General features: G+C 48.6%; 1 protein-coding gene across 3 annotated transcripts in view; it reads left to right on the top strand.

The window, feature by feature from the left end:
• Nucleotides 1-56: 56 nt before the first annotated feature.
• The window catches only part of LOC125722931 (rasGAP-activating-like protein 1), a 50,713-nt gene continuing 26,735 nt past the window's right edge, over nucleotides 57-24,034 (top strand). For 2 of the 3 annotated variants that reach the window (XM_048999222.1, XM_048999211.1), the window contains exons 1-10: nucleotides 58-626; nucleotides 1,106-1,162; nucleotides 7,282-7,395; nucleotides 8,249-8,310; nucleotides 9,645-9,774; nucleotides 14,227-14,308; nucleotides 17,886-18,026; nucleotides 18,360-18,451; nucleotides 18,932-19,049; nucleotides 19,422-19,575. In XM_048999222.1, the coding sequence (XP_048855179.1) occupies nucleotides 562-626; nucleotides 1,106-1,162; nucleotides 7,282-7,395; nucleotides 8,249-8,310; nucleotides 9,645-9,774; nucleotides 14,227-14,308; nucleotides 17,886-18,026; nucleotides 18,360-18,451; nucleotides 18,932-19,049; nucleotides 19,422-19,575 (1,015 nt within the window). In that variant the 5' untranslated portion in view covers nucleotides 58-561. Of the gene's footprint in view, nucleotides 627-1,105; nucleotides 1,163-7,281; nucleotides 7,396-8,248; nucleotides 8,311-9,644; nucleotides 9,775-14,226; nucleotides 14,309-17,885; nucleotides 18,027-18,359; nucleotides 18,452-18,931; nucleotides 19,050-19,421; nucleotides 19,576-24,034 lie in introns of all 3 variants that reach the window. The other variant, XM_048999202.1, reaches the window with a different exon arrangement.

The raw sequence follows: 24,034 nt of genomic DNA, 5'->3' as shown, positions 1-24,034 counted from the left end.
GTTTGTAAGGGATGCGTCTCCACGCCAGATGGCGCCCTAACACCATCGTGTCGATCGCCAGCATTAGCTGGCTGATATTCACCCCCCTACCACCCCCGGCTGCACGGAGGCATTTTCGGAGCTGTCATTTCATCCAAAGACTGATGTGCACCGGCTGAGCTTTTTTTTCTTCATTGATATTTATCTTTATGTTTTATATTGCCAGTTGCTATCTTTTAAGACGACTGCCTTGCTATAAAAGTATGACGGAGTGTCGAGAAATCGGCGGTGTTGATTTCAGTCCGCTTGTTCACGAGGAGTTCATGGGCTCGGGGTGATGCTGTCATACAGAGCCGCAGCTCCTCGGGGGACTGTCACATATTCCTCTTGTCTATAAAATATCATATCGTATTACTGTATTAATAAAAGCGTATGCTTCAAACGTAGGGACATACTGCAATATTTAAGAACGGAGGTATGGATGCACATGCCGGTTTGCGTCGGATGTGACAAACCAGGCGCATCATTTTCAAGAACACAGGCTAACGGCGAGCGTTTTAAGAACCTAGAAAAGCGGCGAAAATGGCGAAAAACACGTCTCTTTATTTTCGCATTGTGGAAGGACGGAATCTGCCTGCCAAGGATGTGTAAGTTTTAGAAATACCGCAACTTTACCTATTAAACTGGCACCGGTTATTTGCAGTCAGTACTGTACGATGTAAAGTAGAAACGATAAAAGCATTTAATAAAACCAAAGAGCTGTCATACTGTATACAGGCATATACAGTCATGGGCGTTATTTTATGGTTCCCTAAAACCTTGATTTTTAATTCTTAAATAAGGCACGCACTGACTGCTTATGATTTGTTTGTAAAACCCTGTGAATAAGATTTATGTTTGAACAGGAATGTGCGATTTTTCTTTTCTTTTATTCCATTTCTTAGTGTGCATATAAGTATAATGTAACAGACTAATGTTTGTAAGATAAGCAATTCTAAACTGGAAAGTTGTAAACTCAAAGAAAGTAAATCGAGGAATTTTGTAGTAAACAATAAAATATATCGTGTATTACCGTAGATGGACTTAACGCACGCCTAATGAAGTTCTCCTTTTCTCTTTCAAATAGCTCCGGAACCAGTGACCCATACTGTATTGTAAAAGTTGACAGCGAGATCGTCGCCCGGTAGGTTTCATAGGCGCAAAACTACTGTAGTGCCTTTTGTAAGGTAAATTTATGGTATATAGATTAATTAGCCATAAATGGCTTGATCGTGGCTTCTGATACAAAAGCTTTACTTGTATGGAATCTGTTAGCTCCCATGAGGACGCCTTCTGACTCACTGACAGCAATGCAGCTTTGTTTGCTACGCATTTGCTCCTGCTTTGCATTACTTCGTGTGGAATGGTATTTCTCCATCACATTTTCCTCAGTTAATAGTTTTATCGCGACAGAGCAGCAGAGGAGGCTTGGGGGGAGTGAGTCGGACACAGACACCACCACTAGGTGGTGTGTGCGGGATAGCAGAGGTTTCAGAGGTGGGGCACACTGTGTGTGTGTGTGGGGGGGGGGGGGGGGGGGATGTTCACTGGAGGGCTTATGGTCCAGCCTACAGCCATCCCTGTGCTGCGTCAGGGCAGCATTGGGAGATCCTCACTGGAGGGCTTATGGTCCAGCCTACAGCTGTGCCTGTGCTGCGTCAGGGCAGCATTGGGAGATCCTCACTGGAGGGCTTATGATCCAGCCTACAGCTGTGCCTGTGCTGCGTCAGGGCAGCATTGGGAGATCCTCACTGGAGGGCTTATGATCCAGCCTACAGCCGTGCCTGTGCTGCGTCAGGGCAGCATTTGGAGATCCTCACTGGAGGGCTTATGGTCCAGCCTACAGCCGTGCCTGTGCTGCGTCAGGGCAGCATTGGGAGATCCTCACTGGAGGGCTTATGATCCAGCCTACAGCCGTGCCTGTGCTGCGTCAGGGCAGCATTTGGAGATCCTCACTGGAGGGCTTATGGTCCAGCCTACAGCCGTGCCTGTGCTGCATCAGGGCAGCATTGGGAGATCCTCACTGGAGGGCTTATGGTCCAGCCTACAGCCGTGCCTGTGCTGCGTCAGGATAGGATTGGGAGATCCTCACTGGAGGGCTTATGATCCAGCCTACAGCCGTGCCTGTGCTGCGTCAGGGCAGCATTTGGAGATCCTCACTGGAGGGCTTATGGTCCAGCCTACAGCCGTGCCTGTGCTGCGTCAGGGCAGCATTGGGAGATCCTCACTGGAGGGCTTATGGTCCAGCCTACAGCCGTGCCTGTGCTGCGTCAGGGCAGCATTGGGAGATCCTCACTGGAGGGCTTATGGTCCAGCCTACAGCCGTGCCTGTGCTGCATCAGGACAGGATTGGGAGATCCTCACTGGAGGGCTTATGGTCCAGCCTACAGCCATGCCTGTGCTGCGTCAGGGCAGCATTGGGAGATCCTCACTGGAGGGCTTATGGTCCAGCCTACAGCCGTGCCTGTGCTGCGTCAGGATAGGATTGGGAGATCCTCACTGGAGGGCTTATGGTCCAGCCTACAGCCGTGCCTGTGCTGCGTCAGGACAGGATTGGGAGATCCTCACTGGAGGGCTTATGGTCCAGCCTACAGCCGTGCCTGTGCTGCGTCAGGGCAGCATTGGGAGATCCTCACTGGAGGGCTTATGGTCCAGCCTACAGCCGTGCCTGTGCTGCGTCAGGATAGGATTGGGAGATCCTCACTGGAGGGCTTATGGTCCAACCTACAGCCGTGCCTGTGCTGCGTCAGGATAGGATTGGGAGATCCTCACTGGAGGGCTTATGGTTCAGCCTACAGCCGTGCCTGTGCTGCGTCAGGATAGGATTGGGAGATCCTCACTGGAGGGCTTATGGTCCAGCCTACAGCCGTGCCAGTGTTGCGTCAGGGCAACATTAGCAGATGCTCACTGGACCATTAAGTTTGTGCTCCCAAGCACTTTTCCTCCTTCATGGTGACATATGCTTTGAAGTGAAAAGTGATTTGTTGTTGTTGTTGACACACCACAGCACAACAAAATGTGTCCTCTGCATTTATCCCATATGTGACATCATGACATAGCAGGGGGCAGCTAATTCAGCACCCAGAGGGCAATGCTTGGTACTGTATGAGTAGTTGGGACAGCCAGCATAGTGGGCATTGTGTGAGTTGTAAGAGTGACGTGCAGTAAAACTATTTTGTGTGTTTGTGTGCTCTATGTCATTTATTTGCTGGCGATCGCCATGTTTGGTAGTCGTGCCAGAAGTGGGAATGAAGGTGGAAGTGCTCAGCGGGGAGACTGAGCAGCACCTGTGAACCCACTACTGAAGGGGAGCAGTGAACCTGAAGGGTCCCCCAGAAGTCGAGCAATATTCCACCTGCCTAAGCAGTGGCACCGCGACTTGGAACGGCATGACATGCGAACACGGTTGATTCTGACAAACACCCCCCTAACCAGCCCCTCTAGGATGGAAAGGGCCTCTGAATTCCTACATCGTCCAGGTCCAACTGGCGACGTGGCTCAATGGCTGGTTCTTCATAGAGATGGTAGGCCACCTGGTGATGTTGTTGGAAGGAAAGGAACTGAGAGCACTCCTAAGCCTCTCTCCTGGGGAATCACCATGCTGGAGTAGCAGTTTGGCCGGAGACAGTCTGAGGGGAAGATGATGGAACAGCTTGGTGACCGGCACCGTGGAAACTGCCGAGGAAGAGATGAGCGTAGATGTGTGTGCCACAGCAACTGTGCCTCGCCAGCAACCTTTCCTCCTGTGTCCCACAGTCTGTCTCTACTGCAAGGAGCTGGGACACATCATTCAAACTGCCCCACTCCAGTACCATGCCCTCACTTTGAAAAGCAACCAAAAAATGCTGGGCAGGTGGTGCCACCCGTAATGCAGTTCAGTCAAATTCCTGCAGCTGCACCCAGAGTGGACCAGCTTGACAAGGCCTGTGGCCTGTTTGTCGACTGTTTGGTGGATGGCATGCCCCGTTCAGACCTGGTGGACTTGGGATCCATCATCACCCTGATCCTCCCTGTCATGCTGCCAGGCACTGACAGAGCTGGGCTGGCTGACTGGGAGGTGATAAACATCCGGCTGAATTTAGTGATGGGTCTGAGCCTGGTTATGAGAAGGAAAAGGCAACTGGGAGTCATGTTGGCAAGACACACGGTGGTACAGTCTGGCTGGCCTACATCGCCAACCTCTGCATCATTAGCCTGGACTTCTTAGTCTACTTCTTAGTCATCACTGATGTGCCAAGGGTAGCCCTCCACATCAATACAGACGTGGTGGTCCTCCAGCACAACAGTGGCAGCTGGCAACAAAGCTGGAGGGAATGAGGACGAGAGGCATCCGTGCAGTAGGGGAAGAGTGCAGCTCACAGATATCAAGGGAAGGTCTCTGCCAGTGACAGAGCCGCAAGTCCAGCCCACACCAGGGGAACAGCACTACCACAACAGTGCCATCTCCCAAGGCTATCCAGGAACTTAAGTCAGGATTTAATGGCAGAGCAAAAAGATGAACTGAAGGCTCTGCTGAGCTTGTTCCAGGACATCTCTCCTGCCCAACCGAAGACTGCTGAACCATGTACCTGTGACATCACAACATTAACACAGGAGATGCTCTGGCCATCTATGTGCGTCTGCACTGGCTGGCCCTGACGAAGGAAAAAGAGGCAGAACAGCAGATTTGAGAGATGGCAGCATCTCTCATCGAGCTGTCCAGCAGCCAGTGGGCGGTTCAGGCCGTCCTAATCACCAAGAAGAATGGTTCTTGGCCTTTTCCATTGATCGCCAGCAAATGATCACTGACTTCCTGAAAAACCTCCTAACACCACGTCCTTTGGTCATACAAAACACAACCATTAGTAGAACTGGAACCGTCAAATTTCTGGGCACCACCGTCCAAGACCTCAAATGCGACACAAACATCACTTCCACCACTATGAAGGCCCAATAGTGCCTGTAGTTCAGTTGCTTGTCAGTTAAAGAAATTTAAGCTATCGCAGAAGTTTATGGCTGAGTTCTACACAACTGCAGTGGAATCAATTATTACATCCTCCGTCTGTGTATGGTTTGGAACTGCAGCATCACATTCTAAGAGGAGATTACAGCGTATGGTGTGATGTCCCCTTGCTTGAAGCCCTGTACTCATCTAGGGTGATGAACAGAGCCAAAAATATACTGTCTGACCCCCTGCATCCTGGCCCCTCCCTTTTCTAGCATTTTCCATCCCAGTGAAAGCAGAGAATAAAAGCCCTGGGCACAAGGACAAACCACTGCCATAACAGCTTCTGCCCTCAGACCATCGCGCTTCTGAATAAGGACCCCTGAGAAACGGTCTCATATTCCAACCACCCACTGCACAAGCTTCATTAAGTTATAGAACTCGTTTGCAGCAAACCCAAGCTGTTTGCACATCACATTCATCCAAGGACAAGCCGTCACCATAACAGCTTCTGCCCCCAGGCCGCTTGCATGCTTGCGTCACCATTGCACATCTCCTCTAAAAGAATAATTTTTTGCCATACCCTACTTTTTGTCCTTGTATCTTTACTTTTACATGTTTAGTTGTATGTTTAATTTGCTTATGTCATGACATCACCCATATCAAAAGAAATTTATTGTTCTTCTCTGGTGAATAAAACGATTTCTGATTTCTGAATATGGTGACAAAAAAGGACTCCTATCTGCTGCAATGCATCGATGATGCACTGGGGTAGATTACCAAGTGGACGGGGATCAGCTCGCAGGACCTCTGCTGTAACTATTGGCAGGTCAAGCTGGTCCCAGATGCCTGTCCCAAGACCACATTCACTGTTGCTCAGGGGCACTTCCGGTTGATGCCATTTAGCTTGTGTAACTTCCTGACCACTTAAAGAGGCTGATGGAGCACGTCCTGGCCCATATCCTCCAGATCCAATGCATTATCTACTTCGATGATCTACTGATCCACGCCTGATTTCACCTTGGCAGTGCTGAACCTAAAGACAGTGTTTGCGGTGATCTGCTGGGAAGGTTTGGGACTGAACCCCTGGAAGTGTTACCTCCCCCAGTGAAAGATGAACTTCCTGTGCCATGTCATCATCGGGAGGGTGTGGCCACCAACCCGGAAAAGACTGAAAGATGTGTGACATTGGTCTGCCAAGCAACCTGTGTTGGAGCTGCACAGCTTCCTGGGGCTAGCATCATATTACCATCACTTTGTAAAGCACTCCATCAGCATCGGCAAGCCGTTGGTGATCGCTGGATGGCACAGGGGAGCTTCTGCAGCTGCTGGTGCCCTGGAGCCTGTGCCTCGCCAGGTTGAGAATGGTGCATGGAGCTAGGGGGCTGGGTACTTTGGGGGGAAGGAGGCCTGAGGAAAGCTGCGGCAGCATTTCTACTGGCCCGGCTGCTGGCAGGGCGCCAAGCTGTGTGTGCACTGCTGTGACGCATGCTCAGCTCGGAAGAGCTCGAGCCAGCAGTCGCAGGCTCCTCTGCAGCTATATCCGGTAGGATCCTTCTTGGAGGTCACGAATCACTACATACTTTTGGGTGTGGACTACTTTCTGCAGTGGCCTGAGGCATACATGGTTCCTAACCATAGCTCCACCACAGTGGCAAAGCTCCTGCAGGAGCTGCGTAGTGATCAGGGGAGAAATCTGATGTGGGGGTGTTCGGCTGAGTGTGCGGGCGGCTCAGGATCAGGCCCGGGTTGGTCCTGGAATGATGAACAGTGTGCGGATGCCCGGGCAGCACAAGACTGTCATGCTGCATAGCAACTGCCTGGCTCTATACCAATCCCTGGCCTACTTGGAACAGTCATCTCCAGGACCTGGGGTGAGTACCCTGGCAGTCAGAGGAGGACAGTAGGCACTTGGGACCCAGCAGCCAACGAGGGCTCAGTGCTGCCCTGAACCCTATCTGGACTTTGAGGGGGTACCGGGATGGTGTAGCATTGCGATTGCCTAGTCCAATATGGGGATTTTGAGCCTATGGAGAGCTAAAGAGTAACTTAGAGGGTGGTGAGTGCCTCAGCAGGTAATGATGCTGTGCCTGTGGTTGGAAGGTTGGCAGTTCAAATCCCAGACTCAGCAGACTGATTTCACTGTTGGGCTTCTGAGCAAGGCCCTTAATCCCCAACTGCTTTGGATCAAAGTGTCTGCCACTTTTTTTTTGTAAATCCCCTTTCACTAAACATGATGGAATAGCTCATTAAACTTCCATGTATATCTCTTTGAAAGCTATGTGATTATGTAATGCTCCATCCCAGTGATGGTTTCCCTTGTGGGATGCCTCCTGCAGGACAGCCACGGTGTGGAAAAATCTGAACCCATTCTGGGGAGAGGAGTACACCCTGCACCTCCCTACGGGCTTCCACACACTCTCCCTCTACGTCATGGATGAAGACACCATTGGGTAGGTTCACAACTTGTCATATTCACTAACTTGACATCAGTTTTATCTCAAGATTGTAATTACAGTGAAATTTAGGTTGTCCTTAACCATGACATTGCCGGTGACCCCTATGATAGGGATTACAGAGTTTTATTGCATGCAGCATCTTAAGTTTGTGTAACGGTCATATGAAGTACAGTGAAACAGGTCACCTGGTAATATAACAGTATATAAGAGTGCTGACCACAAACTGTGAAGAATAATGAAAACTTTGCTTTTGATGTAGTTTAATGAAAGTCACAGCACAGACGTTTCGGCGTGAGGAAGGCATCATGCCGAAGTGCGTCTGTACTGTGACTTTCATTTAGCTACATCAAGAGCAAAGTGCGACCTGTTTTCGTTATTCTTCATGTATCGTCTATACGCCATGAGCGTTGTTGCGGAGATGATGGTGCTCCCAACCTGACTGGGACGCTTTACCGCGCGGCCGCTGCTGCAGCCCAGTGGCGGCCCGTCCCAACAGCTATGCTGGTTATGTAATACTTCCCTGCCTTTGGCAGTCCTGCTCATTTCCTGCTCTGTGAAGATGATGACAGGGACCCATGCTGATGCAGCCTGCAGACTGCACTACTACTGCCTACAGTGCACTACTACTACTGCAGTGCACTGCTGCCTGTGCATCCTTCTCTGGAAGTTTCCATGCTTCTCTGAGAGCCACACACTCTCCGATGGCTCTACCCCACGTCATGTTTGTTTGTCGGCTCTGATGTGACGTTACCTCTCTGCTTACATCCTTGCTCTGAACTGGCCTTGCTGCTTTACTCGTACATCTTTAGTGTCTTTTTCTTGCTGACTCTCTCTTTTCCCCTTAAAGCCATGATGACGTCATCGGGAAGATCTCTCTGAGCAAAGAGGCCATTGCGTCCCAGTCCAAAGGTATTTAGCTGCCTTTTCCTGTGGGTGAAGGTGTGACCCCCAGAATAACTGGTTGCCATATCACAGGGCTTTTTTCTTGGGAAATAACCTTAACCCTAACCCTAACCCTGCTCTATATGTTTCCATATATTACATTTACATCCTGTAATTTATTTAACAGCACTGTTTGACCTGCGTGACGTACATGGCCGCCTGGGTCAAATACTTTTGAACCAGCATGGGTTTGTTTTGCTTGTCTGAGCTCAGATGGTGTTTCCTGTATATGTTACTCTGGCCTTATAGCTCCCGGTTTTCCTCTAGCAGCCCAAACAGACACGCTTAGGTGAATTCGCCTCTGTCTTTGTGAGTATGAGCCCTGTGATGGACTAGAATCCCGCTACAAGTCACTCCTGCTTCATATGATGTGTTTTCTGGATTTCGCCTGGTCTCACTGTAACTCGATCCTGGGAATAGAGTTATGGGAGATGGATGGATGGATGGATTGATAGTACTGTTAATAATGGACAAAAGCACCATCAGTGGGGAGGCATGGAATCACACATTATGTATAATATGTTTTAAGTTATGGTAGTTATCTTAAAACTATTATATATTGCTGTGAATTCCCATAAGGCTGAATTTCATTATGATACTGCTCCTCAGCCCACGGTTTTGCCTGTTCCAGCACCAACATCCCTATAAATACTTGTCAGTTAATTATAAAGTGTGTGACTACCTGGCTAAGGCTGGCTGGGGGGGGAGCTGCTGCAGTCTCATGATGCTGTAGTTTTGACTGCAGGGGGTGCCTTGCCTCCCCAGCACACTTCTGGGATCCAGATGTATCATTGCAGCTTGTTATGGGTGAAGCATGCTGGAAGATCAGCAGAAGAGCCCTCGTGTGTTTGACTGCGTCAAGACAAGTGTGTGTGTGTCTGTCTGTGTATCTGTGTGTGTCTTTGTGTGTATGTATGTAGCTGTGTGTGTCTTTGTGTGTATGTATGTAGCTGTGTGTCTTTGTGTGTATGTATGTAGCTGTGTGTGTATGTGTGTGTATGTATGTAGCTCTGTGTCTTTGTGTGTATGTATGTAGCTGTGTGTGTATGTGTGTGTATGTATGTAGCTCTGTGTGTATGTGTGTAGCTCTGTGTGTGTGTGTGTGGCAGTCAGAGGCACTGTGCGGACTGCAGGTAGTGTCGGTGACCAGGCTTAAATAGCAATGGGCAACAAGCATGTACACAAGCATGTACCCACACTTCATTGTGTTGTGGTCATGAGTGCCCGCTGGCTCCCGCTCTGCTCGCTCTCGGCTGCGTCTGCATTTCTCTCCCTTCATGTAAAACACATGATCTCGCCAGGACTGGATGGCTGGCTGAGCCTGCGGCGGGTCGAGCCGGACGAGGAGGTGCAGGGCGATGTCCACCTCAGCCTGGAGCTGCAGACAACCGGCCAGAGGGCCCTCCTGCGCTGTGATGTCATCGAGGCCAGGTCAGTTGTGGCCCCCCCGGCGCCACGCTGAATCATGCCCATTACAGACCCACCGTACAGACACTCCGTCTTTATGGCTCTTTATGAAGTGGAAACGTGGATCTTTCAGAATTTCACATACGTGTGTGTAGTGTGGTCTTGATTCCCACAGCCAGCACTGTATGTGTGCTCACATGGGCTGCCACAGTATAAAAAATGTTGGTGAATGAAGTGGTGTCTCTGAAGTGCCAATAGCATGAGTGTCCTTGACCAGACTCCAGGCTCACCAACTGCAATAGGGAGGATGGATGAGTGGATGGACGGATGGACGGATGGACAGATGGATGGATGGATGGATGAATGGATGGATGTGTAAGTTAAGCTTGGAGATCCATCCAGCAGGCTGAGTTGATAATGATGGGGGCAGCATGGAAACTGTGCACAGTCCCACACCTCAATGGCATTTCAGACCATGTTCTTTGAACCTGGGCAATAGAGTTATGGAGCTACCCCTATGAAGGCCGCTATTGGAGCTACGGAGCTACCGCTATGAAGGACGCTATTGGAGCTAAGGAACTACCGCTCTGAAGGCCACTATTGGATCTACGGAGTTACCGCTATGAAGGCCGCTATTGGAGCTAAGGAGCTACCGCTATGAAGGTCGCTATTGGAGCTAAGGAGCTACCTCTATGAAGGCCGCTATTGGAGCTAAGGAACTACCATTATGAAGGCCGCTATTGGAGCTAAGGAGCTATCATTATGAAGGATGCTGTTGGAGCTAAGGAGCTATCGTTATGAAGGATGCTGTTGGAGCTAAGGAGCTACCGCTATGAAGGACGCTATCGGAGCTATTTAGTGCCAGTCTGTCAGTGACAACAATGTGAAGTATTCGCACAGCTTTATTACCGTGTTTTCTATAAATTTCTTAATTTTCTAAATTATTTGAAATATTCAAATTCACTTGTTCTATTAGTGAACAACTTTTAATTGAAAGAGATGTTAGCACTCCTCCCAGGGACTCTCTTGTTCTGCTGGGGGACTTCAATGCTCATGTGGGCAATGACAGTGAGACCTGGAGGGGCGTGATTGGGAAGAACGGCCCCCCTGATCTGAACCCTAGTGGTGTTTTGTTGGACTTCTGTGCTCATCATGGATTGTCCATAATGAACACCATGTTCAAGCATAAGGTTGTCCATATGTGCACTTGGCTCCAGGACACCCTAGGCCGCAGTTCAACAATTGACTTTGTGGTCATGTCATCGGACTTGCGGCTGCATGTATTGGACACTCGGGTGAGGAGAGGGGCGGAGCTGTCAACCGATCACCACCTGGTGGTGGGTTGGCTCCGCTGGTGGGGGAGGAATCTGGTCAGACCTGGAAGACCCAAGCATATAGTGTGGGTCTGCTGGGAACATCTGGCAGAATCCCCTGTCAGAAGGAGCTTCAACTCCTACCTCCAGCAGAACTTCGCCTATGTCCTGGAGGAGGCGGAGGACATTGAGTCCGAATGGGCCATGTGCCACGCCTCCATTGTGGAAGCGGCTGACCGGAGCTGTGGCCGTAAGGTGATCAGTGCCTGTCACGGCGGCAATTCCTGAAACCGCTGGTGGACACCGGCGGTGAGGGATGCTGTCAAGTTGAAAAAGGAGTCCTATCGGGTCTTTTTGGCCTGTGGGACTCTGGACCAGTGGGCCAAGCGGAATGCGGCTTCGGTGGTCGCTGAGGCAAAAACTCAGGTATGGGAGGAGTTTGGCGTGGCCATAGAAAACGACTTCCGGATGTCTTCGAGGGAGATGTCATCCGGAGATTCTGGTGCACCATCCGGCGGCTCAGGGCGGGAAAACAGTGCAACATCAACACTGTTTATGGTGGGGATGGTGCACAGCTGACCTCAGCTCGGGACATTGTGGGTCTGTGGTAGGAGTACTTCGAAGACCTCCTCAATCCCACCGACACACCTTCCAATGAGGAAGCAGAGTCTGGGGACTTGGGGGTGGACTCCCCTATCTCTGGGGTGGAGGTCGCTGAGGTGGTTAAAAAAACTCCTCGGTGGCTGTGCCCTGGGGGTGGATGAGATCCACCTGGAGTTCCTCAAGGTTCTGGATGTTGCGGGTCTTGGTTAACATGCATCTGCAGCATCGTGTGGACATCGCGGATGGTGCCTCTGGATTGGCAGACCGGGGTGGTGATCCCCCTCTTCAAAACAGGAGACTGGAGAGTATGTTCAGACTATAGAGGAGCAGTGTGGTTTTCGCCCTGGCTGTTGAACAGTGGATCAGCTCTATACTCTCGGCAGGGTCCTGGAGGGTGCGTTGGAGTTTGCCCAACCAGTCTACATGTTCTTTGTGGACTTGGAGAAGGCATTCGACCGCATCCCTCAGGGAGTCCTGTGGGGAATGCTCTGGGAGTATGGGGTGCTGGGCTACCTTATAAGGGCTGTTTGGTCCCTGTACAACCGGTGTCAGAGCTTGGTCCGCATTGTCGGCAGTAAGTTGAACTCGTTTCTGGTGTGGGTTGGACTCCACCAGGGCTGCCCTTTGTCACCGATTCTGTTCATAACTTTTATGGACAGAATTTCTAGTTGCAGCCAGGGCGTTGAGGGTGTCCGATTTGATGACCTCAGGATTAGGTCTCTGCTTTTTGCAGATGATGTGGTTCTGTTTGCCTCATCAGACTATGACCTTCGACTCTCAGTGGAGCAGTTCGCAGCTAAGTGTGAAGCGGTTGGGATGAAAATCAGCACCTCCAAATAGTAGACTATGGTTCTCAGCCAGAAAAGGGTGGAGTGCTCTCTCCGGGTCAGGGAGGGGGTCCTTCCCCAAGTGGAGGAGTTAAGGATCTCGGGGTCTTGTTCACGAGTGAGGGAAGGATGGAGCGGGAAATCGGCAGGCAGATCAGTGCAGCATCAGCAGTCATGCGGGCGCTGCATCGGTCTGTCATGGTGAAGAAGGAGCTGAGCCAAAAGGCAAAGCTCTCGATTTACCAGTCAATCTACGTTCTTACCCTCACCTATGGTCATGAGCTATGGGTAGTGACTGAAGGAATGGGATCGTGAGTACAAGCGACCGAAATGAGTTTCCTCCAGAGGGTGGCTGGGCTCTCCCTTAGAGATAGGGTGAGGAGCTCGGTCATTCGGAAGAGACTCCGCATTGAAAGGAGCCAGATGAGGTGGCTCGGGCATCTACTTAGGATGCCTCCTGGACGTCTCCCTGGTGAGGTGTTCTGGGCATGTTCTACTGGGAGGAGGCACCGGTGAAAACCCAAGACATGCTGGAGGGACTATGTCTCTCAGCTGGCCTGGGAACGCCTCGGGATTCCCCGGAGGAGCTGGATGAAGTAGCCGGGGAGAGAGAAGTTTGGGTTTCCCTGCTGAGACTGCTGCCCCCGCGACCCGACCTTGGATAAGCAGGAGATGATGGATGGATGGATGGATGGATGGTTAGCACAATATGTAGGTTCACTTACGGAGTCCTCTGAGACTAAATTGTTATAGATTTATCAAATTAATTTGGAATTATATAGGGTATACTCTTAGGTTGCCACCTCATATCCTGACAGTGACTACCTTCTGTGAGGAATACACCTGGTAAGAAACGGCATAAGGGTACAACTGCAGAATGGTACAAGGAAGTCAGCTCAGCTCGCATGAGCAGCAGCCTAGATCCTCCAGGGACTTAAACTTGTTGATCACAGTTGATTTAAACCCTGGCAAGCGGTCCTCCATGATTGCTGGCATTAAAACAGAGAGCAGCTAGATAGCTTTTGAACCCCCCCCCCCTATTCACCATCACAGAGGCCACACCTCCTGCAGCACACATGCTCAACAGCATGAGCTACACCCTGTTCCTACACCCACAGGAAGGCCAGGGATTTTGGAAAATGCTGCCCCCACACTGTACTTGCTTGCCTCTGACAGTCTGTGTGGCATGATGGTGTGTCTGGATTGCAGTGTCCTTTATAACCTGTCAGCAGGGCTATCCAGAGCCTATGAAGAGCAATGTTTGTGGGGCCGAAGGGGGCAGCAAGGGGAGCAGCAGGCCGGTGATAGGGGGGCGGCTCAACTCTGATAAAGTGACAGACCACATTCCTTTGGAATTCCTTTGAGATCCCTTCATCTAAAATGGGACTGGGTGGAGGTGGTTGGAAACTGGTGATTTAGACAGTGGTAACTGATTGGGCAGCAGTTATTTATTGGGCAGGGGTGATTGATTGGGCTGCAGTGATTGATTGAGCAGCACTACTTGATTAGGTATTGGTGACTGGCCAGCAGTAACTGGGCAGTGGTGATTGGGTAGCAGTAACTGGGCAGTGGTGATTGGGCAGCAGTAACCGGGCAGTGGAGATTAGGCAGCAGTACCTGGACAGTGGTGATTGGGGTTAAGGTTAGGGAGTTAGGGTCATGACACAGGAAGCCTATTCAGAGAAATCACCAATCAGCACCATCCTCAGTGCACCCCTCCCTCTGCCCTCCAGGGACCTGGCTCCTCGAGATATTTCCGGAACTTCTGACCCATTTGCCAGGGTCCTTTTCAACAACCACAGCGCTGAGACCTCGGTGAGCATGGGCAACAGTCACACGCCGGGGGGAGTTTCCTGAAACACAGGTGCACGTCAGCACAAGGGCATTACCTGGGGCCAGGACCTAGTGACACACCATCATCAGGCTGCCAGGAAACTTCTGTCATATTAGCTTCACGTTGGCGGATAGAAGTGGTGGATAGAACGATTGTCAATCTGTTAAATTTTAATGGCAATGGTGCCCAGTAGCAGAAAAATAATACTTCCATTTAATTTTATAAAAGCATTTTGTGGAGCTTGTTCAAATCCCTGAAGTACCACTGATGTGCCCTGAGCAAGGTACCCGCCCCTATCATGGCCCCCCAGGTGCTGAATTAGCTGCCCCCTGCTATATCACGATGTCACATATGGGTTAAAGGACACATTTTGTTGTTGGGCACTATGTGCTGTAGTGTGTCAACAATGACCAGTAATACCTTCCTTTTCCCTTCTCTACCAAATGAGCCAAATGTACTGTATATGAACAAGTAGATCCATTTTATTCAATTAGGCATCAACCAGCTGCTATACCAAGCGATCTTCACTGACTGGCTAAGAGAAGAAGCGTAAAGGTGTATTGCAGCCTTGGTGTAAAAGGCCTGGTCCTTTGCGCTATGCTGTTTGGCTGCCAAACTCTAAGGCCGTCTTTTTGTGACCTGTCTATTACAGCTGACATTATCCATACTTGACATTTCTGTTTCCATTACCTATTGCCCGAATGATTTGCACAATAGTGTCATTTGCACAAATGCGGTACTGGTGCCAGACTTTTTCCCAGTCCGGCTCTGGTTCCACGCATTTCCACCACAAAAAAATGGCCCTGGGCCAGAAGAAACGCTCCAGCATGGCACCACTGGAAAGCTGGGTTCAGAACGTGGAACTGTAACGTCAACAGAAGTGAGATCCAAACCTTTAGGATACAAAGAAATAAAATATTATGCCTTTTGAGTGGCGAAGAAATCATGAGGCGGACAGAAAAGTTTAGTTTTTAGCAGTTTTTAGCATTACTGCATGATCCTTTAAAGGACAGCAGTGAAACAGCAAGCGAGAATAAACTAACACACACAGGTGGGGGAGCCTTTACGGAAACAAAATAGCTTAAAATAGTATTGACTGTATTTTACGTTAAATATTAACTTGCACTAACACTTGTAGTATAATTCACATAAATGATCCAACATTACATTTTTTTATTCTGCGAAAAATGGAAGATCGATCTGCTGGCCATATTTAATAATAAAGTATAAATATGTTTAAGTATGAATATGTCACAGAATATTTATTTATGAGTTAATAAAATATTGTGGCTTTTGAGTGTTGAAGAGATCATGAGCCGGACTGCAAAGTTTAGTTTTTAGCAGACTCTTTTATTTTGCAACCCTTAAAAGGACAGCGGGAGAGAATAAACTCACTTACACACACAGACGGGGAGCCTTTATGGAGGCAAAACTGGACACAGGCAATAGAGACAGAGCACAAGGAATCTTACTTTTTTTGGTTCAGCAAAATAAATCCAAAAAACAAAATATAGATTAAGCTTTACTTCACTTTCACTTCCGCCTACGTAACATTTCTGTTTTTTTGAAACCGGTGGAAACACAAACTGGTTCTGAAAAGGCAGCCCAGCACCAGCTCCATGTTGGTGGAAGCGAGGTAAATTTGAACAATACTAATCAAATCGATTAATTGAAAATTAAATCACCACCATTTTCTATACCTGTTAAAAGAAATGTTTGTGTCACTTTAAACTATTATAGGTGCTGGGCTCATGATGTGCTTTGTTATGCACTGTGAATGTAAGTCAGTTTTATTTTTATTCTGCTTAACAGAGCAAATACTTCAAAAAGGGGTGACACAGCATCTCCTCTGTGTTATCGTTGAGTTTTTGAGCCTGGCAAGTGATTCTAATGATGCTGGAGTCAAAACAACTGTGTTATACCTGTTACGTTCGATTAATAGTGCAGTCAAAAGCTTTAGGTGAAAGTTATCACAACAAGAACTAGCACGCACTGCTATTTGCGTTGAGTAAATTTACATCCCCACAAACACCACATCCCTACTAACTGCACATCTCAAACCTGAACCTCAACCCCCCACGAGCTCCACATCCTCATGAACCCCAAACTACTCTAACCCAACATCCCCATAAGCTCCACATCCCCTCTTACCCCACATCCTAACTAACCTCACATGCCCACTTACCCCACATCCTCACTAACCTCACATGCCCACTTACCCCACATACCCACTAACCCCACATCCTCACTAACCCCTCATGGCCACTAACGCTACATCATCACTAACCCCACATCCTCACTAACCCCTCATGGCCACTAACCCCGCATCCTCACTAACCTCACATGCCCACTTACCCCACATCCTCACTAACCTCACATGCCCACTTACCCCTCATGCCCACTGACCTCACATCCTCACTAACCTCACATGCCCACTTACCCCACACCCTCACTAACCTCACATGCCCACTTACCCCACACCCTCACTAACCCCACATCCTCACTAACCCCTCATGGCCACTAACTCCACATCCTCACTAATCTCACATGCCCACTAACCCCACATCCTCACTAACCTCACATGCCAACTACCCTCACATACCCACTAACCCCACATCCTCACTAACCCCTCATGGCCACTAACCCCACATCCTCACTAACCTCACATGCCCACTAACCCCACATCCTCACTAACTTCACATGCCCACTAACCCCACATCCTCACTAACACCACATCCTCACTAACCCCACATCCTCACTAACCTCACATGCCCACTAACCCCACATCCTCACTAACCTCACATGCCCACTAACCCCACATCCTCACTAACCTCACATGCCCACTAACCCCACCTCCTCACTAACTCCACATCCTCACTAACCTCTCATACCCACTAACCTCACATGCCCACTAACCTCACATGCCCACTAACCCCTCATGCCCACTAACCCCACATCCTCACTAACCTCACATGCCCACTTACCCCACATCCTCACTAACCTCACATGCCCACTTACCCCTCATGCCCACTAACCCCACATCCTCACTAACCTCACATGCCCACTTACCCTACACCTTCACTAACTTCACATGCCCACTTACCCCACATCCTCACTAACCTCACATGTCCACTTACCCCACATACCCACTAACCTCACATCCTCACTAACCCCTCATGGCCACTAACCCCACATCCTCACTAATGTCACATGCCCACTTACCCCACATCCTCACTAACCTCACATGCCCACTAACCCCACATCCTCACTAATGTCACATGCCCACTTACCCCACATCCTCACTAACCTCTCATGCCCACTAACCTCACATGCCCACTTACCCCACACCCTCACTAACCTCACATGCCCACTAACCCCACATCCTCACTAACCTCACATCCTCACTAACCCCTCATGCCCACTAACCCCACATCCTCACTAACCTCACATGCCCACTAACCTCACATCCTCACTAATCTCACATGTCCACACTTCCCACATGGTGCTGTAGATGTTCTTGCAGCACTGTGTTCGATGGCACCCCTTTGTCTGTGTCAGATAATCAAGAAGACACGCTTTCCACACTGGGGGGAGCAGCTGGAGCTGGAGCTGGAGCCGAGGGAGCTCACTGATGGGGGCAGCCTGACCCTGGAGATCTGGGACTGGGACATGGTGGGCAAGAATGACTTCCTGGGAAAGGTGTGTGGCAGATGGGAAGGAGCATGCGAGGAAAGGGCCCTTGGCGGGGGACATTGTTACATTTAGTGCAAGCAGAGGCAGCCTAATGTGAGTTTAATTGCAAGAGGTTCATTTCATACAGGGTCAAGGTTGCCTGAGAACTGACCATAAATACTTTAAGAGCAGAATCACAGAAAGCCATCACGATGGCCAGTGTGTTTTAATACTCTGTCAGTCTGAACATGCCATGTTTATATGTATATGTATATTCGAAGACTTTCAGCTCTTGATGTGAACTGAAGTAGAGGTTCTCTACTGCATAATTGTGGAGCCTCACATGAGTGTGGCCGGCAGGTGGAGATTCCCCTCTCCTGCCTGTTGAAGAGCCCCCTGCAGGAGGGCTGGTTCCGCCTGATGCCCCTCAGAAACGCCGAGGATGACGCAGGGTGAGGCCATGGCCATCAGCCACTAATCAAGCAAGGATAAGCCAGGGGGAGTCGTTGTGGTGGGCTTGTCTGCTTTGAACCCTCACCAGAGGGCTGTCAGGGTCTCACAAATGACCACTAATGCTAAGGATAATCTTGGCAAGACAGAGGCCAAGTACCAAGCAGCCACTTGTGGGGCGGGGGGCGGTTATTACTGAGTGACTCATCCTCTGGGGTGTGGGGGGTGGCCAAACCACATAAGCATATCTAACGGTTCTTTTTCTGAGCTAATGAGTCTCATAGATCAATGATAGCATAGGCTATTGTGATCTGCAGAAATCATTAGTGAAAATAAGCTTTGATAATCCTTTTCTTTCCAGTCCCAGTAGCTCTGATAAGAATATCATTACATGACATAGAGTGTTAGATTCACCCTGCTCAGTCACTCACTCCTGATCCTGCCATGCTGTCCGTACTCTCTGCCTAATGCCTCCTTGGTAGGGGCAAGTTGGGTGCCGTTCGGCTGAAAGTTCGCCTCATTGAAGACCAGATCTTGCCCTCCATGTGCTACCAGCCCCTGGTGGACCTGCTGGTGGAGTCGGTCATCAAACCTGTGGAGGCAAGTCACCCGGCTCCATCACCATCACCTCTTGTAGTTGCTCATTCCCCAACCCGGACAGTACACAATGTCCCTGTGGCTGCAAAGCTTTCCCGAGGCACTCGATCACAGCCAGCATCCTCTGAACAAGCACTGTTGCAAGGCACTCTCTTGAGATTCGCCCCCCCCCTCCCTCCCCCCATTATAAGAGTGACACAAGACCAGAGGTTTAGCAGAACTGCGCTCAGTATCAGGCAGACCGAAATAGTGCTGTTTTCTCCTTTAGCTTTTTGCCTTGCATGTTACAGGGGATCAGATATTAGTGTGAGTGATGTGAGCACCAGTTACGAAGGTCTGTGTCTGGCATCCATTCTTTGAGCACTGTCCCCCCAGGTGGATGATGTGAGTCCGTTGACCATGCTGGAGGAGGTGACCATGGCGGAGAGCCGGCAAGATGTGGCCATGACACTGGTGAAGATCTACCTAGGCCAGGGCCTGGTGGTGCCCTTCCTGGACTATCTGAACATGCGTGAGGTCAACCACACCTGTGAGGACACTTTTGTGTGTGTGAGTGTGGGTGGTTGTGTGTGGGTGTGTGTCTGTGTGTGTGTGTTAAAGATCAAAAACCAAAGGTTTGAAGGTGAAGGAGACCCAATAGTATGAAGATGATAAAAGGTTTGAAGTTTCTGTCATTAGTTCTCTTCTATATCTTGGTTTAAATGATAACACATTGATATCCATGACACAAGCAAATATGCTACTAAGGTATTATCATTACATGAAATTGTAAAATGTTTCCCTGTGATGGGTTGGTGCCCCATCATGGGTTATTCCTTGCCTTGTGTCACATTTAATAATGATCATAAAACATGTCTATTGCTGTAAGAGCCCTGTGCTAAAACAGTGCATAGGCTAATATTCACACAAACCATGTTACAAAGTAAAAAAAACGGCAAAATATATTTAATGTGACTAAATAAATTAATAAGAATTAAGTTAGTTTATACAATAAAGCTGCGATATTGGGATGCACAGCTGGCATATTGTTGTGATACTACATGGAATGTTGCTTTCAGACATGGGCGTGGGATCCCATAGCTCATGTAGTGTGAATCCGAGGATCACCCTGACCATAGCTGGATGGGCGTGGCCTATTAGCCTGGCCTGGCCCACTCGGGTTTCCAACCTGCTGGCAGTCACACGGCGGATCGATGCCATTACTGTTTAGCTGTGACAGGACAGCCTGGTATGGTTGCCCTCTCCTCAATGCCACCATATTTATCAGCTAACTGGTGCCCGCTAACATTAATAGAGTAGAAGGAGGGTTCAGGTCCCTTCTTCGTCGATGTCGACTGGGGGTTGCTTCCCTGAATACTCTGGGGCCTGAGTCCATCAGAAGACACTGGGTTTGGGTGCATGTCCCCTTGCATGAGGACCAGAGAGGGTAGTTCCCCACAGAGATCAAGGAGGGTAGTCTAAATCCCCTAGAGGGGGACTATCGGAAGCAAGAACCATCAAGACTGGCTTGACAATAACTCGGACACCATCCGTAACTTGCTGAAGAAGGCGCAACCGGACAACCCTAAACACCCCTCATCCGCCAGTACTAGGCAGCAATATCAGAAAGCACGACAGGAAGTACAGATGACTATTTGCACCATATAGAACAAGTGGTGGACAAAAATCCGCAGGAAATACAGTCATTTCCTGATAAAAATGGCATACATAACTTTTTAAATGGTGTCAGAATTACAGTATATACGACCCAACAAATTGCTGCACCGATCCTCTAAAAAAAAAAAACACATGGTTTAACAGTCTTGAAGGATCAGGGGTGAGTTTCCTATAGCTTTCTTAAATTTACATCATTCGTAAGTTCTTTTAACATACGAATGACATAGCGTTAGGAAGGCTTCGGGAAACTCTCCCCAGAACAGCATCCTGATGAGGTGGGCTGAATTTTTTTATATCCTATTTAATCAGAATTGTGACGTAGACCCCGCCGTCCTGGATGAACTGGGTCAATGTCCTCCAATTCACAACACCAGCAAGTCCCCAACCTTCCTTCAGGTTTTGTCAGCTGTCCGTTCCCTTAAAAACAAATCCCCTGGTACTGACGGAACTCCAGCAGAGCTGCTAAAGCAGAGAGGATACCTCTGTACAGGAACCCTACACTGATATATCACCAAGATCTGAGCAGATGAGAACATCCCACCACAATGGAGTGAAGAAACAGAGCTGCTAAAGCAGGGAGGGTACCTCTGTAGAGGAACCCTACACTGATATATCACCAAGATCTGAGCAGATGAGAACATCCCACCACAATGGAGTGATGAAACAGAGCTGCTAAAGCAGGGAGGGTACCTCTGTACAGGAACCCTACACTGATATATCACCCAGGTCTGCGCAGATGAGAACATCCCACCACCATGGAGTGAAGAAACAGAGCTGCTAAAGCAGGGAGGGTACCTCTGTACAGGAACCCTACACTGATATATCACCCAGGTCTGCGCAGATGAGAACATCCCACCACAATGGAGTGATGAAACAGAGCTGCTAAAGCAGGGAGGGTACCTCTGTAGAGGAACCCTACACTGATATATCACCACGGTCTGGGCAGATGAGAACATCCCACCACAATGGAGTGAAGAAACAGAGCTGCTAAAGCAGAGAGGGTACCTCTGTACAGGAACCGTACACTGATATATCACCAAGGTCTGGGCAGATGAGAACATCCCACCACAATGGAGTGATGCCAGCATTGTCACTGTTTACAAGAACATTATTGATAAGGCTAATTGTGGCAACAGTAGGGGTATATCTGCCAGGAGACAGCGATGGAGGTTCAGGAGGAACATATCCATGGTATGCATTAGGAGGAAAGGATAGCCAAGGAGACTCAGGAGGAACATATCCATGGTATGCATGAGGAGGAAAGGATAGCCAAGGAGACTCAGGAGGAACATATCCATGGTATGCATGAGGAGGAAAGGATAGCCAAGGAGACTCAGGAGGAACATATCCATGGTATGCATGAGGAGGAAAGGATAGCCAAGGAGACTCAGGAGGAACATATCCATGGTATGCATGAGGAGGAAAGGATAGCCAAGGAGACTCAGGAGGAACATATCCATGGTATGCATGAGGAGGAAAGCACAGCCAGAAGACAGTGAAGGACACTCAGAAGGAACATAAACATGCTTGTTACTATCACTACCATCACATATACATGTCCCACCTACACTGAACTTGTGGGTCAAGGACTGGATTATTCAGCCATCAAAGAAATCACCGATAAAGACAGAAGTGTATGTCATCATCGGTCTCAATGGACAACCATAAACTAAGCCTGGGTTGGGACTGTCTCACGCCCCCGTAAACAGCACAGCACTCTCCAGCCTATGCATAGACCTTATGGCTTTCTGCCAAGATGCTGATGTCTGCAGTCACATGCTCACATCAGATTCTCAAGGTTCTTTTCATATATGTCTCTTAATCCAAGTGAGAACAGTTCCTGGATTCAGCGTGAGCACTGTAATCCTGTGGGAGGTGATACTGATCAGAACCTCATGCTGATTAGCTTCTCATTTTCTCATGGGTGATATTAAAATACCTAACTTTCACACATTATCTCTCATATAAATTAAGTACCATCTAATAATAATGTAAATGATCCTGCAGCCAGAGAACTTTTCAGATGAGATCTAGGTCAAAATATCTGAGCTCATATTTAGGTCAGGATCCTAATAATTACAACTATCTTCTCACATCCTTGCAGTACCTGTTAAGAAGTTATAATGTATTTATAACTCTGAGTTTATTGCCATTGCACATTTACAGATGTCTTTCTCAGACATCGTTCTCTTTGCTGAGTACGGTTCTGTACACAGTTTGGGCCGTGTAACCTCAGATGCTGCTGACAGGGGTGTGACCCAGGGCGGGTTTCTTTAAGACAACAGCCGAATGGGAGTTTCACCAAAAAAAAGAAAGGAAAACATCCATGTCATATATAACTTTAATGCCAATGTATGATGGCAACGACCAACCCAAAATGATGCTGCTGTTCAGAAATGTCTGACAAAGTATTGTGTAAAACATTACGCTAAGGTTAATGAAAGGAACTTCAGTGAAACCAAACTTTTTCTGCCTTGTTAAGCTTATAGACTTCAGTGTAATGTATCCTGTGCATTCTCAGTGCATAGATAATTGATGCACGTTTAACCAATCAGAACATGAACTCAACCATCAGGAAAGATAAACTCACCAATATTCGCCAATATATCTGAATATGGGCAGTGGTGTCATACTGTTTAGGGAAGCGCACTTATAATGGAAAGATTGCAGGTTTCAATCCCCGACCTGCAGAGCACCACTGAGGTACCCTGAGCGAGGCACTGCACGCTTGAATGAACCAAGAGTTACTGTTCTTGTTGATTAGCTAATCTTGTGTATATAAATACTATTAAAAAGGTCATTTGTTTTTAGGTTCAGCTTTTTGATGTTGTGGCTCTCGTGGGAAGTGTGAGGATTCATTTTCACACCTGCTCTGTATTTTGGACCTGTGTTGAAAAATAATAATCGATGTACATTTTGAACCAATATAGGATGTTATTTGTCCCGTATTTTGGGACTGTCCGATTGCCCCCCCCCCCCCCCCCCCCAAGAAAAATGTTGTGTCGTTGTGGATGTGAGGAGGTGAGGGGTGGTTTTAATTATTTCTTCAGATTGAATGGGGTGGAGTGGGGGGGTCAACCTATAGAGTTTGCTACACTAAAAATTTTGAACCGCTGGTCCTGTAAGGCAGTGCGATGCTGATTTAGGCCATCAGGAAGGAAGACTGATATGCACATGTCTGCTCCTAAGTGACTGTAAACAGGCCTGCTATTGATTACTGCTGCCATGGCAACAGCCACGTTTATTTCCAAAGCCATGAAGGCAACCCATAGGGATGAAAATGAGGACAGAAATATTTTGTAGATTTTGCAGTATTTGAAGCATATGTAATT

This window comes from Brienomyrus brachyistius, chromosome 2 (genome assembly GCF_023856365.1).
Source record: "Brienomyrus brachyistius isolate T26 chromosome 2, BBRACH_0.4, whole genome shotgun sequence".
Classification (NCBI taxonomy): Eukaryota; Metazoa; Chordata; class Actinopteri; order Osteoglossiformes; family Mormyridae; genus Brienomyrus; species Brienomyrus brachyistius.
The sequence above is the reverse complement of the archived record's forward strand: the minus strand, read 5'-3'. Positions and strand labels throughout refer to the sequence as shown.